Genomic DNA, 16,989 nt, shown 5'->3' on the forward strand with positions numbered 1-16,989 from the left:
TGAAAAAATTTTTTTATTATGAGTACATAGTAGTTGTATTAAATGTATCTTATAGGGTGCATGTGATATTTTGATATAGGCATACAATGCGAGTTAATCAAATCAGGGTAATTGAATTATCTGTCACCTTAGGCATTTAATATTTCTTTGTGTTAGGAACATTCCAATTCCAGTCTTACTTATTTTAAAGTATACCCCAACTTATTGTTGATTATAGTCAGTTTGTCGTGCTATCAAGTATTATTCATTCTATCTTACTGACTATATTTTTGTACCCATTAACCATCCCCACTTTATCCCCCACTCCCTGCTACCCTCCCCAGCCTCTGGTAACCATCGTTCTACTCTCTATTGCCATGAGATCAGTTGTTTTTAATATTTAAGGAGCTTTTATTTTATTAGGAAGACAGAAAACTAGTAACCAAATACAATAATGTCAAATTATAATAAATGCTATGATGGAGATACAGACCAAAGTAGCCCAACACAGAGGGATCTGCTTTGAGTCATTGGTCAGAGAAGGGACTGCACAAGCCAGAGCCAGCAGAATGAGGACTAGCTGCCGAGGAGGGGTGTGCTCAGAGAGGAACAGCATGTGCAAAGGCCCAGCAGTGGGAAGGCGCTGAGTGCTGAGGAGCCTGTGGGGATTGCTGCTGGCATCTGCAGTAGAGCTACATAATGACATAGTTTTCAGAATTCACATGACAGATACCACACAGGGACCATGTGTTGTTTTGGAGTTCTAAAGCTGTGCTGACCATGCTGAGAGAGCAGACTGCTTCCATCTTATGGAAAGCTTGATAGGTAACAGTGAAACCTTCCTTTTTCAGATCACTGCTTGAATCCACTCCATCTCCAGTGGTATTTTGTCATAATGACTGTCAAGAAGGTAAGAATTGCTACATTATGCTAAGGATGGGGTTCATGTGTATACTTAGAAGATTACCTCCAATGTGTATGATAAATGTCAGATGTCCATCAAGAGAGTATTAGATATATTAAATTATGATATAGCCAAATGAAGTATTGTGTAAATACAAAGGAAAATTTTTGTAATGAATATTTTGTAAATAAAGGTACATTTAGCTACAATTTCCCATTTTCCTTATGTATGGTGACTTTTGGGACACCCTGTATTAAAAAGAATGATAGTTTTGTATATATCAATAGAAAAATCTCTAGATACATTGAAGAGAAAAAAGCAAGTTTTAGAAAAACATGTAGAATATTATTTTGTTTTTGTAAAAAAAAAAAAGTATTTACATAGAAAAGATCTGGGCCAGGTGTGGTGGCTCGTGCCTGTGGTTGCAGCTACTCGGGAGGCTGAGGTGGGAGGATCACTTGAGTCCAGGAGTTGGAGGCTGCAGATAGTGCCACTGCACTCCAGCCTGGGTGACAGGGTAAAAGAAGGAAAAAGAAATCTGAAAGAATATTCACTAAACTTGGGGATAAAGGACTTAACCTTTCTAAGTCCTACGTTACCTTTTCATTGTTTAGCTTTTTCTGGTTAATCTGAAAAGCAGTAAAAGAACAAGATCCCCCCACCCCAGTCCTGGCCCTTCCTTCTGTACCACGAAGCACAGTGAGCTTTATTAAAGCCACCTCCTCTCAATATCAGTGTACTCTGCTATTAATGACTTCAGATTTCCCTGCTTTAAAAAAAATGCCACGTGTCCCGTACTCTAACAAAACCCCACCCAATATGATTTCATACTCAACAGAGGTTCCTTTCTCATAATGCATCTCCCCTGCTGCTACCAGCACTGCCTTGCTCTCCTTGTCCTCCCCAGTCACAGGTGGCTGAGGTCCAGCCCGAAGCTCTTCTTTGCCAGGCTCAACAGTTTTTTGTTTTTGGTTGGTTTTTTTTTTTTTTTTTTGAGACAGAGTCTTACTTTCTTGCCTGGGCTAGAGTGCCGTGGCGTCAGCTTAGCTCACAGCAACCTCAAACTCCTGGGCTCAAGTGATTCTCTTGCCTCAGCCTCCCGGGTAGCTGGGACTACAGGCACATGCCACCATGCTGGGCTAATTTTTTTCTATTTTTAGTTGTTTGGCTAATTTCTTTCTATTTTTAATAGAGATAGCGTGTCGCTCTTGCTCAGGCTGGTCTCAGACTCCTGAGCTCAAGCAGTCCTCCCGCCTTGGCCTCCCAGAGTGCTAGGATTACAGGCATGAGCTACTGTGCCCGGCCAACAGTTTGTTTTTAATTCCAAGAACAGTCCTTCATGAGGACCTGTCATTATTAAGCCATTAGTTTGAGGCAAAATACCTTTTCTTTAATACTAATTAACTGATCATTGCTGGCTATCTCAAGACAAGCAGGGTATAGGAATTTCAGCTGCTGCTGCGTGTTTTGTCCATGCCCTTGTGGGGTAGGGAGATAGTAAATGGCAAAGACATCACCAGAGACGGGGCTGGGAGAGGTCAGCTGCCTCAATGATGGCAAAGTGTCAAAAGAATAGAGATAGATGTTGTACATTTATTTTGTTCTGCTCCTTTGGGCTTTTGCCTCCATCTCTCCTTTTAATCACTACGTGAAACAGAACAAGTATGTTGAAAAGCCTAGAAAGTGTACCTCTTACCAAAAACCCTGGGAGGGGCAGTGGCCAAAAAACTAGCAAAGGCTGCTTCACAGGTGCCAGCCCCACGATGCCTTAGGTGCTGGATGCTGTGCAGAGTATGAGGATCTCAGGAACACGTGCCCAAAGAGGCAGGCTGGTGGCCAACCCAGTCTGGCCCAGAATTCACCTCTGAAAGAAATAGCATCATAGGATGCTGCTTGTGGTCTCCTTGGGAAGGAAAACCAGGCGAGGACAAAGCAGGGGGGCCCTGTGGCAGCCTCGCTCACTGCTGGCATCCTCCCTGGGGAGGATCCTCTGACAGAGCTTCCCAGCTGGTGTGCTGCAGGCGACAAACCAAGTCCCAGGGCTGCTGGGGTGGTGGAGCTGGTGTCTGGGCCAACCCAAGCTCCAGCGTGGCACCCTGTGAGACATTTGGAAGTATTGCCCCAGACAGTGAGTGAGAAGGACCAGGGCTGTGAACAGATGATCTTGTGCTCAGGTAGATCTGGAGTCTCCCTGCCCGGGGCCAGGCCTCCTGTGGCAGCACTGCTCCTGCACTCTGTCTGCACCCTGGTGATGTCCAAGGGACCAAAAGCCAAGGTCAGTTAGGATTCCCTGTAAGGGTAGAGCCCCTCTCTCGGCCCTGCTCTTCAAGGACATGAGCTATCTGTTGTAAAACATAAGCCATGTATGTTATCCAACCTTTTTGCAGGTAATATCTTATTGCTGGAAGGCCGAGAGAATTCTGAAAAACAGAAACTGATGCTCATTGACTTCGAATACAGCAGTTACAATTACAGGTATTACGTTATAGTCAGATATTTTCATTTCAGTGTTGTTTTCTTATTGTATTATCTTTATGGAACAGTTACAGGAGATACTAAGTCAAAACCCCGTTTTAAGTTGAAAGCTGCTTCACCTGGAAGCTGAGGCTCTTTGCCTGGTGGCCGTGGGTGAAGCAGCAGCACTGTCCTCCCTGCTCTTAGCCAACTGCTGGGGAGGAGCGGCGGTGTAATTAAACTCCAGAATTTGGCTTTTCCTTTTGGCTTCAGAGATCATTTTCCTCTCATAAGGACTGGATGTTCTTGAGTAGTGGTTCAGGTGACGCCTTCATAACTTCAGTCAGTGAGATTCTGATAATCACCAGATTGGTGCTTTCTGTCATTAAAGCAGTCACATCCCTCCCTATCCCTGTCCACTATGCTCGTGACTCAGCCTTTTTTTCTTCTGTAGACAGGAAACTTCCAGACTAGCAGTCTGCTTCATTCTGTGCACGGTCTTATCTCTTATTTCAGGGGATTCGACATTGGGAATCATTTCTGTGAATGGATGTATGATTATAACTATGAGAAGTACCCTTTTTTCAGAGCAAGCATGCGGAAGTATCCCACCAAGAAACAGCAGGTAGGAGATTGGTTTTTATATACTTGATAGGTAAATTACATAAGTCAGTTTTATGCAGTTAGAATTACATCTTCATTTTCAAAGATGCCTTTTTTAAATTGTGGGATGGTTAGGCAAACCCTTTTGCTTATGTTAAAAAATGTTATTTTTTTCAGTTAAATGTAGGTGCAAACTTGACCTTTGAGTGCAGCCTTTTAAAAATCTGTGCCAGAGGTACTTGTATTCAGTCAGAGAAGAACCAGCCTCCTTTGTAGTTCCTTCTAGTGTTTTCAAAAAGCCCAGCCTCAGTTCTGCTTTCTGGCCTTCTTTTTGGGGATCGCTGACCTGCCTCTGTTCATTTCATGTTGTGCAGAGAAGTAATCTTTGGGGCACTATGGTTTAGTAGCTAGAGCAAATGCCTTTGGTGTTAATAGCTCCCTTTCCTGTCCTGAATTAGGGGAGGCCAGTGAGTGTGAGGAGAATGATTTCTCCTGGGAACTTCTTCCTGGGATCCCCTCTTTCCATTCCTCAATCTACCACCAAAGCCTTGGGTTGAGGATAAGTAGGTAGTGAGGCGGAAGCTAAGCAGGGCTGGGGGGAGTTGTGCCGAGCCTGCCTCTCTGAGCATGTGGGGGGCACCAGCTCATCTGCTTGGTGATCCCTCTGTTGTGCATGTGCACCTCACACAGAGGTCAAGGACGATGAGGACAGGAATGCATTTAGCTGCTCCTGTAAGTCACTCAGCAAGTGTTTGTTGAGTACCCACTCTGAGCCAGGCACTGTGATAGAGTCTTCAGTAGTGATCCACACTCCAGGTCTAGCCATTCAAATGTAGACTTGTTGTGGGGCCAGAAACAGAGTTTGCTTTCATCTGGTCACAGGCTGATGTGATGAACTTGAGTATGTCCAAAGCAGAGTGCCCAGGATGGCATGAGAAGGAAGGGCGGGAGGACTTGTTTAACCTGGGGAAGAGAGAACACATAGCAGCATCTGGGTATTTGAATTGTTGTCTTGCTGAAGAGCAGTTAGACTTTTAGAGACACCAGGAAGTGCTAGAGGTCAGAATTCTCAAACTAGTGAGGGGGAGATTTTCAGTAAGAAGGCAGATTTCATTTTAATGATAGAGCTTTATAACTGCTAAAATTGTACAGCAATGTAAATTATTTATTTATTTTTTTTTTGAGACCAGGTCTCCCTCTGTCACCCAGGCTGAAATGCAGTGGCATGATCATAGCTCACTACAGCCTTGAACTCCTCCTGGGTTCAAGCTATCTTCCTGCCTCAGCCTCCCAAGTAGCTGGAACTACCAGGCACGCACTGCCATACCCAGCTACTTTTCTTTTTCCTTTTTATGGAGACAGGGTCTCGCTGTGTTGCCCAGGCTGGTCTTAAATTCCTGGCCTCGAGTGGTCCTCCCCCACTTTGGCCTCCCAAGGCATTGGGATTACAGGTGTGAGCCACTACAACTGGCCTACCAATGTAAATTTAAGGAAGTTCCACGCTAGTTCTATTTTCTGAGAGGTTTTAAAGATAATATATAGGGTATTGATCTTTATCAGATAACCTTTCTGCATCTATTGAGGTAATCTCATGTTTCTTCTTTCTTTGCTCCATTAATGAAATATTTTTAAATGTTAAACCATCCTGGAATTTCCATGATAAACTCCATTTGAATGAGCTGTGTTTTGTAATACTCTATACTTACTATTTTGTAATACTTTGTAATACTCTGTGGGATCCAGTTAGGTAATAATTTTAGGAGTTTTATGTCTGTGCTCATAATGTGAAATGGATCTGTAATGTTTATTTTTAAAATTATTCACACCTGCGTTTGGGACTTACCAATTATAAAAATGGGTTGAGCAGCCTGCTCCCTCGTTATTTTTTGGTATAAATTTATTAAGGTGAGAGATATCTGTTCTTTGAAAGTTTGGTAGACCTTGCCTGTAAAACAGTCTGGGCCTAGAAGTTTTTTTTAGAGGAGGGTCAGTAGTTACCCTTTCATTAAAGTATTGATCTATTTGTGTTCTGTCTCTTCCTTTGCAAATTTTGGCATTGAGTATTTCCCAGAAATTAACCCATCTAGTGTGGTGGTTCCAATATGGGTTTTAAAAACTAGTTTGATTTGGATTTGAAGTCCACATCTGCCACTACCAGCTGTGTAACCTACACAGTCTTAGTCTGTTTTGCATTGCTATAAAGGAATACCTGAAGCTGGGTATTTCATAAAGAAAAGGGGTTTATTTTGCTCACAGTTCTACAGAATGTACAAGAAGCATGGTGCCAGCATCTGCTTCTGGTGAGGGCCTCAGGAAGTGTCTGCTCATGGTGGAAGGCGAAGGGGAACCAGCGTGTCACGTGGCCAGAGAAGGAGAAGAGAGAGGAGGAGGTGTCAGGCTCTTTTAAACAACCAGTTCTTCCAGGCGCTAATAGAGTGAGAACTCACTCACTACCACGAAGAGGGCACCAAGCCATTCATGAGGGATCCGTTCCCATGACCCAAACGCCTTCCGCCAAGCACTACTTCCAACATTGGGGATCAGATTTCGACATGAGATTTGGAGGGGACAAATAGCCAAATTATATCACCAACTGAATATATCTATGCTCATTTCCTCATCTGCAAAAATTATTTTATTGTTGTGAGAATTAAGTGAGTTAATGTGCAAAAAACGAATGTTCAGAATAGTGCCTGTTACGTAGAATCCAGTAGCTAGTAGCAATCATCTTTTCTATGTCAGGTTTACTTCAGATTGTAAGGCCCCTTTTAAGACCCTTTGCCTAGGACAGTGCTTGAACTTGAATGATGCTTCCTGGTGGTAGAAGTGTGGTATAGCATAAGAAAGCCAATTTTAGAGAAGGAAAATGGAAGAGGAGATATTGGGAAAGGTGGTGGAGGAAGAACTGTTGGCATTCCAACTAGTGACTAGTTAACCAGGGCTCTTTTTTTTTTTTTTGAGACAGAGTCTCGCTCTGTTGCCCGGGCTAGAGTAAGTGCCGTGGCGTCAGCCTAGCTCACAGCAACCTCAAACTCCTGGGCTTAAGCGATCCTTCTGCCTCAGCCTCCCGAGTAGCTGGGACTACAGGCATGTACCACCATGCCCGGCTAATTTTTTCTATATATATTTTTAGTTGGCCAGATAATTTCTTTCTATTTTTAGTAGAGACGGGGTCTCACTCTTGCTCAGGCTGGTCTCAAACTCCTGACCTCGAGTGATCCACCCGCCTCGGCCTCCTAGAGTGCTAAGATTACAGGCGTGAGCCACCACACCCGGCCAACCAGGGCTCTTATAAGGAAAAATAACAGCTGTTACCTTATTTACAAAAGAAAGAAAGTGGTGCTATACCGTGTTCTGTTGCCTTTGGATGTAGTATAAAATGTTGAAGAACAAGTAATCTACTAATTAATTCATACATAGAGTAAAAGTGGAGCCTGGTAGAACCTTAGGTATTAATAAATTATTTCTTCTCAAATCAAAATTAAACTTTGCCAATTTATTAACATGAGTATGTAAATAATCATAGCATCTTCGAGTTGGAAGGCACCTTCACATTGTCAAGTCCCACTCTCATTTTGAGGGGACATTTACAGCAAACATCAGGATACCCCAGAGCCTCATGCCTGGCGTGTCTGTGGCAGCCCTGCGTGGAACACCAGCCAGTTTGGGGAAAGGAGTGATGCAGGCGTACCCTGCTTTAAGATTAGACAGTGAAAAAACTTAGACGTGGATTCAGTTAGAAAAAACTATTCTGCCTAAATCACTTTTTCCAGAAGTACTCGCAGTTTCCTGGAACTGTCTTGTCACCCATACAGCATCAAGTTCAGTAGAACTGCTGCTGCAAACTGGCCCCAGTGGAGAACATGAAATGGTGATTACTGCTAGGGAAGGTGAGCGTGTAGGATTGCTGCACCTGGGCGTAGCAGCAGTGGGGGCTCTGCCAAGCTTTCACTGAGACGATCTGAAGAGACATGGTAGATGTATATGCTCATGACAGCTGTGGGTGTCGTCTATTTTTAACCATCATTGATCCTAACACAATTTACTTTTTTTAAGCTCCATTTTATTTCCAGTTACTTGGCTGCATTCCAGAATGACTTTGAAAACCTCAGTAATGAAGAAAAATCCATTATAAAAGAAGAAATGCTACTTGAAGTCAATAGGTAAGTTTTTTCCTTTTTTGATTTATAAAGATAGCTTACCTCTTTATAGAGTATATTTGGGATGCTTACTTGCAATTATGAGTGTTTTAGGAGCCTCTTTTATAATCTTACATCTCTAGGACGTACACTTTGTTAAAAATAGAATCTGCTACTTCTCCATTGTGGCTGAGACTGTTCACATATTTCAGATTCCAGTGCACCACAGGCAAGGAGAAGAGGTTCCATGTGTAAGAAGGGGAGGGTGCTTGGTGGAGTTTTGAACTACAGACAGAACGGCTCAGCTGTACGGGCTGCTGCCACCCAGGGCCTGCAGACTCTTGTCACTGATGCTCACGGAGTCGTGGGCACCACCTAACATGTTGTGACTCTTAAGTTTCTCCTAGAAAATGATTCAGACTCATATATGTTGGTTTTAAGTCTTGCTTTTGAACTGTTTTCTCAACAGCTCTCAAAGCAGGGCCCCGAAACTTCCAGATTCCACTAAGGTCTAGATCACTGTTTATTCATCTCTTTAGTCAAGAAGCCTGTGGGCTATTCCTATTCTTTGTGGTCTCCGATGACATTTATTTGGTAAAATGGCTGTTTAACTGACTTTTGCCCACCTCGTCTCTCTGCCCACTTGGCACGAGTCATTTCTCTGTGGTCTTCAGAGTGCTCACGCCCCCCACTGCGCATGCTGCCACCCCAGCCTGCCGCGTGGCTCCACAGGCAGCGTGGATCTGCCCTGTCTGTCTGTTGAATCAGCGGAAATAGAAAAATGGAGTGGAGAGAACCCAAACAGAAGGGGTAGCATGAGGTACTCCAGTGGGTCAGAGAACACAAGAAACCAGAAAATGGGGTTTGGTGAGGATATTAAAGCAGGTGTTCCTAAATTAGAGCTTTATTTTCATGTGAATGAACCTCCAAGGTATTACTCAAGGAGGACTTGGATTCACAGTGACAGAGGGGCTTGGTACAGCCTAGAGATGGGGACGTGGCTCGTGCTCTCATCTGCTCGGTTTCACTTGTGTGTGAGAGAAGGCGAAGGGCTGAGTGTGGGATTCGAGGAGGTCTCTTGCTCAGGGAGTGAGAGCTTCACCCCACCTCCTGGGGAAGGCCTGCCTTTTGTTGCTGGTGCTGTGCACTCACACTTGCAGCAAGGATTGTTTCTTTCTCTGTATGTAGAAAGAGTGTTTCTTTCTCTACCAGCACGCCTACCGAGGCCTTCACCTGCATCCTGTGAATGTTGTTACGTGTGCCACGGCCAGGCAGCTGGATGTGTTCACAGTTGCAAGTCCACCTGTCACTGGCTAGAGGTGTGAATGGGCAGGGAGTGGTGTTCCCATTGTTCGTGGTCCCTGCAATATAGTCCCATGGATTTGCCAATGCAAAGTTTGCATCCACTTGAGATAAAATGAGTTAAAATGTCCATCCAGCATGAACTTACTTTATCGGTCCTACAACTGATACTATATACATCTCATTTGTGTTTCTTTCTTTTGTAATTACAGGTTTGCCCTTGCATCCCATTTCTTCTGGGGACTTTGGTCCATTATACAGGCTAAGATTTCGTCCATTGAATTTGGGTACATGGTATGTTTTAGGGGTGTTTCTTGCCCCTACCCCTACTTACAGGGAAAAATGCTATGGTGTATGTGAATGCTAGGCAGCAAATGACTGTTCCTTACAGAAGGTTACGTGTCCCCCCAAGTACCCAAATGTGGTGACTTGCTGGCACCAGGACAGTGTGGCTCATCTTAGGAAGCGGTGGGAAGAGCCATGCTCACTGATGCTGTGCTTGCCCTTGAGAGTTGCCCGCACTCCCAGGGCCCGCAGGCCCTGCTTCCCTGCTTCCCTGCTTCAGAGAAGTGCTGGCTGGTCCTGTGGTCCTGGATGCCTCAGTCCCTTGTGACATAGGGTCACTAAGTGAAGAAGTGTGTATGGTACCTTCCCCTGCTGTGAAGGGTTTTATTCATCGGTTTCCACATCATTCTGCAGCCTGTGGTCCCCAACTTCGAGTTAGAAGCTAGTACTTACTGAATTAGACCTTCTCTTTTTTTGCAGAAAAATTTGTAACCAAGCTAGGCTATCATTTTATTCTAACATTAAAAACTTCCCTTGACATAGAAAGACACTATTTTTAACCTTCTATTGCTCCATAGTGAGTGGTGTCTTGGGGTCAGGGTGGTGGGACAACACAAATGTCTGTGGTCTGGTGGGCTCCATTTCTGTGGGACAGGTAGTGGAGCTAGTTCGTTTTATCCTCCTCAGTCTACACTAGGGTGATTTCTACTTACAGGCAGAAGGTTTGGTAACACAAAGACACTATTAGGTAAAGAAAGAAGGGGACGTTTGGATTTTTAAAGCAGATTTGGAGTCGTGGTTGAATGATACCAGAAGACAAAGTACACTTCATAACAAGGGGTATTACCAGAGATAAAGAAGACAGTTTGTAATAATAAAGGACATAATAACAGAGGACATAAGCAACCTCAGTGTGTATACACTTGTCTTGCTTCAAAAGAAATGAAACAAAAACTGACAACTGAAAGGAGAGATAGGCAAATTTACAATTAAAGTCGGAGATTTTACCACTCCTCTGTGGTGGATAAACAAGTAAACACACAGCAGTAAGGAGGACAGAGGGCTTGAACGAGACTCCCAGCCGACTTGGCCTGATGCACATTTATTGAACCCCCAGAGCGGCAGCGTGTGCATTCTTTTCAAGTGAACGTGGAACATTCATCAAGATAGACCACATATTGGGCCATAAGACAGATCTTGATGAATATTAAAATAATACAGGGTATGTTATCTGTGTAATTTAATTGGAAATCAACAACAACAAAAAGATATCTAGAAAATCCCTGATTATTTGGAAATTAAGTAATGAATGCACTTCTAAATAAACTCTGGGTCAGCCAGGCAGGTGACATCTGTAATCCCAGCACTTTGGAAGGCCAACGCAGGGGGATCACTTGAGGCTAGGAGTTGGAGACCAGCCTGGGCAATATAGTGAGACCCTGTCTTTACAAAAATCGTTCGAGCCCAGGATTTTGAGGTTACAGTGAGTTACGATTGTGCCACTGCACTCCAGCCTGGACAGCAGAGAGACCCTGTCTAAAATAAATAAATAACAAACCAACCAACCAACAAGTAAACAAACCAGTCAACCAGCCAACCTTGGGGCAAAGAAGAAATTGAAAATTAGAAAATATTTTGAACTGAATTATAATGAAAACACAATATATCAGATTTTGTAGAACATAGGTAAAGCAGTATTTGGAAACTTACAGCTTTATAGCTTAAATGTTTATAATGGATAAGAAAAAAGCTTTCAAACCAGTGACCTAAGTAAGCTTCTGTTTTAAAAAGCTAGGAAAAAGGCAGGGTGTGGTGTGGCTCACGCCTGTAATTGTAGCACTTTGGGAGGCCAGGGCAGGAGGATTACTTGAGACCAGGAGTTTGAGGCCAGTCTGGGCAACAAGGAGACCTTGTCTCTATAAAAAATTAAAAAATTATCTGAGCATGGTGGTGCACACCTGTATTCCCACCTTCTCGGGAGACTGAGGCAGGAGGATCACTTGAGCCAAGGAGTTTGAGGTTGCAGTGAGCTGTGCTCATACCACTGCACTCTAGCCCAGGTGACAGAGAAAGACTCTGTCTCAATTTAAAAAAAAAAAAAAAAAAGCTAGAAAAAGAACAAATTAACTCTAAATAGAATGATTGAAATGAAAAAGGTAAGAGGAGAAATCATTGAAATAGAAAGTAGATCCCCAAAAATAGAGAAAATCAATGAAACCAAAAGTTTTTCAAAAAAATAAAAAATATAAATTTCTGGCCATGCTGAGCAATAAAAAAACAGAAGACACACATTACCAAATCAGGTGTCAAAGAGGACATCACTACAGATCCTGTAGATGGATGTTAAAAGGACAAAAGAATGTTATGGACAACTTTATGCCAGTAGATTCGACAACTTACATAAGATGTGTGAATTCCTCGGAAAATACAAATTACCAAAACTAATATATGAAATGGCCATATATTTATTAAATAAATTGAATTCATAATTTTAAAAAATCCTTCTTGTAGAGTAAACTGCAGGTCCAGATGGCTTCCCTGGTGAAAATCATCAAACACTTAAGAAAGAAATAGGCTGGGCGCGGTGGCTCACACCTGTAACCCCAGCACTCTGGGAGGCTGAGACAGGAGGATTGCTTGAGGCCGGAAGTTCGAGACCAGCCTCAGCAACAGCAAGACCCCATCTCTACAAAAAATTTAAAGATTAGCTAGGCATGATGGCTGAGCTCTGATGACACCACTGTACCCTAGCCAAGGAAACAATGAGACCTTATCTCAAAAAAAAAAATTTTTTTTTAATAAAAGGAAAAATAATACTAGTCCTACACAAACCTGTAGAAAATAAAGGAGATAGGAACGTTTCCCAGCTCTCTTGATGAGACCAGTATTACCCTGATACAAATACTACACAAAGACATTTCAAGAAAATTACAGATCAGTGCCCTTCGTGAACATTAAACAAAAGCCCTTATCAAAACATTGGCAAAAATTAAATCCACTAACATTTAAAAATATAGTATATGATGACCAAGTGGCAGCTATCCCTGAAGTGCAAGTTTGGTTAACATGTGGAAAATGAATTAATGTAATTTTTCCTATTAACAGAATGAAGGTGAAAACCATATCATCTCAATGAATGCAGGGGAAAGCAATACCGAGTGATGATAAAATATCCTAGCAAGCTAGGAATAGAGGGGAACTTCCTCAGCCAGATAAAGGGCATGTATAAAAACCCACAGCTAACATCATTATTGGCTAAAGACGGCACACTCCCTTTCACCCCTGCCCCAAGTACAGAACAAAGCAAGGACGTTTGCTTTCGTTGCGCCTCTTCCACATTGTCCTCAAGCTCCTGTCCAGTGCAGTAATGCAAAGAAAACACAGGCATGCTGGGAAGGAAGAAGAAAAACTGCCTTTATTCTGTAGATGCCATGGTTGTATACATTAAAATAATAAAGGAGTCAACAGAAAAGTTGTGAGTTTATCAAGGTCACAGGATACAAGGTTTATATACAAAAATCAATTGTATTTCTATATGCTAGAAATAGTTGTACATGAAAAGTGTTCAATGGCATAAAAACATGAAATGTTTAGGGATAAATGCTTAAATATGTGCAAGATCTATACATTGAAAACTATAAAAGTGATAAAAGTAAAGAAGCTGAGCGAGAGAGAGCCCCCCGACGGCTGGGCAGGCTCCAGGTAGAGATGTCCCTTCACCCCACACTGACCACAGATCCTCCACAGCCCAGGCTTTTGGGTAGTAATTGACACACTGATCCTAAAATTTATGTGAAAATGCAAAGAACCTGGAATAACCAAAACAATTTTGTAAAAGAACAAAGTTGGAAGACTCCTGCCACCTTGTTTCAAGACTTCTCTGAAGCACAGTAAGCAAGATAATGTGGTGTTGGCACAAAGACATAAATCAGATAAGACGGGACAGAGTGCCCAGAATAGGCCCACACGTGTATGACTAACTGATATTCAGCAGAAAGGTAATTTATGGAAAAAAGGATTATATTTTTTAAAATGATGCAGGAACAGCTGAAGCAGCATATGGGGAAAAAAATGAACCTTGATCCCACATCATACACAAAAATCAGCTTGAAACAGATAATAGACCTGATATAAAGGCTAAAACTATTAAGTTTTTATTTTTTATTTATTTATTTTTTTCTTGAGACAGTCTCACTCTGTTGCACAGGCTAGAGTGCCGTGGCGTCAGCCTAGCTCACAGCAACCTCAAACTCCTGGGCTCAAGTGATCCTCCTGCCTCAGCCTCCCGAGTAGCTGGGACTACAGGCATGCGCCACCATGCCCGGCTAATTTTATATATATTTTTTTAGTTGTCCAGCTAATTTCTTTCTAGTTTTTTAGTAGAGACGGGGTCCTGCTCTTGCTCAGGCTGGTCTCGAACTCCTGAGTTCAAACAATCCACCGGCCTCGGCCTCCCAGAGTGCTAGGATTACAGGTGTGAGCCCCCATGCCCGGATTTTTATAAGAAAACAGGAGAAAGGCTTGGTGGCCGTGCACAGGTATTTCTTGGCTTACATAAAACACGAATCTTAAAGGGAAAAAAAATGGCTGGGTGCGGTGGCTCACACCTGTAATCCTAGCACTGTGGGAGGCCGAGGCCGGTGGACTCGTTTGAGTTCAGGAGTTCGAGACCAGCCTGAGCAAGAATGAGACCCCCGTCTCTACTAAAAATAGAAAGAAATTAGCTGGACAGCTAAAATATATACAAAAAATTAGCCAGGCATGGTGGCGCATGCCTGTAGTCCCAGCTACTTGGGAGGCTGAGGCAGTAGGATCGCTTGAGCCCAGGAGTTTGAGGTTGCTGTGAGCTAGGCTGACGCCACGGCGTTCTAGCCCAGGCAACAAAGTGAGACTCTGTCTCAAAAAAAAAAAGGAAAAAAAAATACAGTAATTTGATGTGAGTGGAAAAAACACAAACTCAGAGTGCTTTTTCCTGTTCTTTCACCCAAAAACGATCATCACTACAGAAGATTTCTGTGACTGAATGTGGAGGATTTCTCCCAACCAACAAGCAAGCAATCAGTTCTGCAGCAGACACCAGCTGGGTGTCCTCCAATTCAATTCTGACGCCATCTACCTGGAGATCGAGGGCTCAGTCCCCAAGACTGCTCCTTCTCCCACTTCAGACACCAGTCTCAAGCCTGAGCCTCTGGAACTTATGACTGACTGGCTGTAAATTGGGGTTCCTATAACCCCTTCCTTGGATCTGATTAATTTGTTAAAGCGACTCACAAACTGCTAAATGTTAAATAAGGGGAAATACTTAAAACTTACCAGTTTATTACAAAGGATATTTTAAAGGATACAAATAGCCAGATGGAGAGATACATAGGAGGATGAGGTCTGGAAGGGCCCCTAGTGGCAGGAGCTTCTGTCTCCGTGGAGTTGGGCCATACCACCCTCACAGCATGTGGGTAAGTTCTCATCTCCTTCCTGTGGTGAGAACAGCCTCCATCTGTTCAGCTGTCCTGAAGCTCCCGAACCCTGTCTTTTGGGCCTTTTATAGAGACTTCATTGGATAGGTGTGATTGAAACATGGACAACTGTATTGAAATGTGGTTGTAAAAAGGTCTGATCTAAACCTAGCAAGGCCTGTCTCTTCAGATTCTTCTTGGCCTCTCTGTGCAGCATTCCTTCCTCCAGGGTGTGGGGCAGGACCCTCTCTGGAATGAGGGTCTTGTGACCCGCAATCAGATTAGATTCCTGCCTTGGGCAGGTGAAAGAAGGGCAGGGGAAGGTAGGATTCTGTTTACTGTAGCAAGGGCTGTGGGAGTTAGGAGCCAGGGAACGTAGACTAAAAAACATATATACATATATCTTAATAATATCAGTAGACTTCAGCAAAGTGAAAAACTCTTTGAATGACACCTTTAAGAAGCTGAAAAACAGTGTGACAATCTTATAAAATTAAACATAACACTTACCATACAACCCAGCAGCCCCTCTCCTGGGTAACACTCCAAGAGGAATGAAAGCGTATTTCCACACCAAGACTTGTACTCAGATGCTCATGCAGCTTTATTTTTAATAGCCCCAACCTGGAAACCACTGAAATGCCCGTCAGCAGGCGAATGGATATTACACACGATAGGTGCACGTGGTGGAAACTACTCCGCAATAACAAGGAATGAGCCGCTGATACCAAAGCTTGGATGACTCTCAGAAACGTCATGCTGCGTGACAGAAGCCAGGCACAAAGGGGGCATGTTGTATGATTCCATTTACGTGATACATAGGAATGAGAAGTCCATGTCTAGTGGCAGAAATTGGGTCAGTGGCCGCCTGTGGTGCCAGGAGTGAGCGCGGGGCTGACTGCAGGAGGCCCTGCGGGACTGTCAGCCGTGCTGGAAGCATCTCGCGGTTGTGGCGGTGGTGGAGACCGGGGTGGTGCGCCTGTGAAAACTCTCACACTGTCCATTTGAAATGGGCTCATGTTCATGGTGTAGAAATTATAGCTCAAGTTAATTTTTTGATGATATTGTAATCTTCCTGGCATTTAGAATTGCACTTTTAGATTGGGAGTGGGTCTTTAAGAAACTGTGTCGTCCACACGGATGGCCAGACGAGGGAACGACCTAGACCAGTTCAGTGGCATGACAGGAGCAGAAACAGAACTCCAACCAGGTTCTCTCCTTTCCCTCTCGGGGTTCTTTTTAACAGTCACACTGCAGGTGATCCCAGAAAATAGGCCGCACCCTCTTTCTCTTCACCTTTTGTTCTGTACTTGCTCACGTCCCAGGGACAAGATTGTGCTCTAAAAGCACAATGTCCTTTATTGTGTTGGTGAGCCAGTGCCTGCAGAATTCAAGTTCAACAGATGATGAGCTGTAGTGCTGCCAGACATGCAGACAAGCAGTCCCTCCTGGTTGGCAGGGCTGGGCTGGCCAAGGGACTTCGAGCCAGGTTTATTGAAAAGAAAGCACACCCTGTCCTGGGCTGTGGTCCTCTTGCCTCCGTGCCCTCGGCCCTTGCCTAGGCAGGACACGTGGGCAGGGCTCGGGCAAGCAGGAGCCCTTGGTGAGGTCTTCTCTTTACTTGCTGTCTCCTAGGACTACGCCCAGGCGAGGTTTGATGCCTATTTTGACCAGAAGAGGAAGCTTGGGGTGTGACTGTGGGGAGGCCTCCATCCACCTTGGCACTGGACAGCACGGGGAGGTGGCGGAGCAGGGTCCCCTCTGTGCTTCGACTGCGCACCTGCGGCAGGACGGTTCTGGATGTCTCACTACTGAACACAGATGTGTATGATACTAAAGACTGTATTAAAATGGAGTAACATTTATTTCA

At 43.8% G+C, this 16,989-nt stretch overlaps 1 protein-coding gene across 4 annotated transcripts in view; it reads left to right on the forward strand.

The window, feature by feature from the left end:
* CHKA (choline kinase alpha) overlaps nt 1-16,989 on the forward strand; it is a 65,671-nt gene extending 48,682 nt beyond the window's left edge. For 3 of the 4 annotated variants that reach the window (XM_045558277.1, XM_045558279.1, XM_045558278.1), the window contains 6 exons: nt 831-889; nt 3,271-3,358; nt 3,854-3,962; nt 7,997-8,103; nt 9,594-9,675; nt 16,755-16,989. In XM_045558277.1, coding sequence (XP_045414233.1) covers nt 831-889; nt 3,271-3,358; nt 3,854-3,962; nt 7,997-8,103; nt 9,594-9,675; nt 16,755-16,814 — 505 coding nt within the window. In that variant the 3' untranslated portion in view covers nt 16,815-16,989. Of the gene's footprint in view, nt 1-830; nt 890-3,270; nt 3,359-3,853; nt 3,963-7,996; nt 8,104-9,291; nt 9,399-9,593; nt 9,677-16,754 lie in introns of those variants that run through there. The other variant, XR_006736531.1, reaches the window with a different exon arrangement.

Source organism: Lemur catta, chromosome 7, assembly GCF_020740605.2.
Source record: "Lemur catta isolate mLemCat1 chromosome 7, mLemCat1.pri, whole genome shotgun sequence".
Lineage (NCBI taxonomy): Eukaryota > Metazoa > Chordata > Mammalia > Primates > Lemuridae > Lemur > Lemur catta.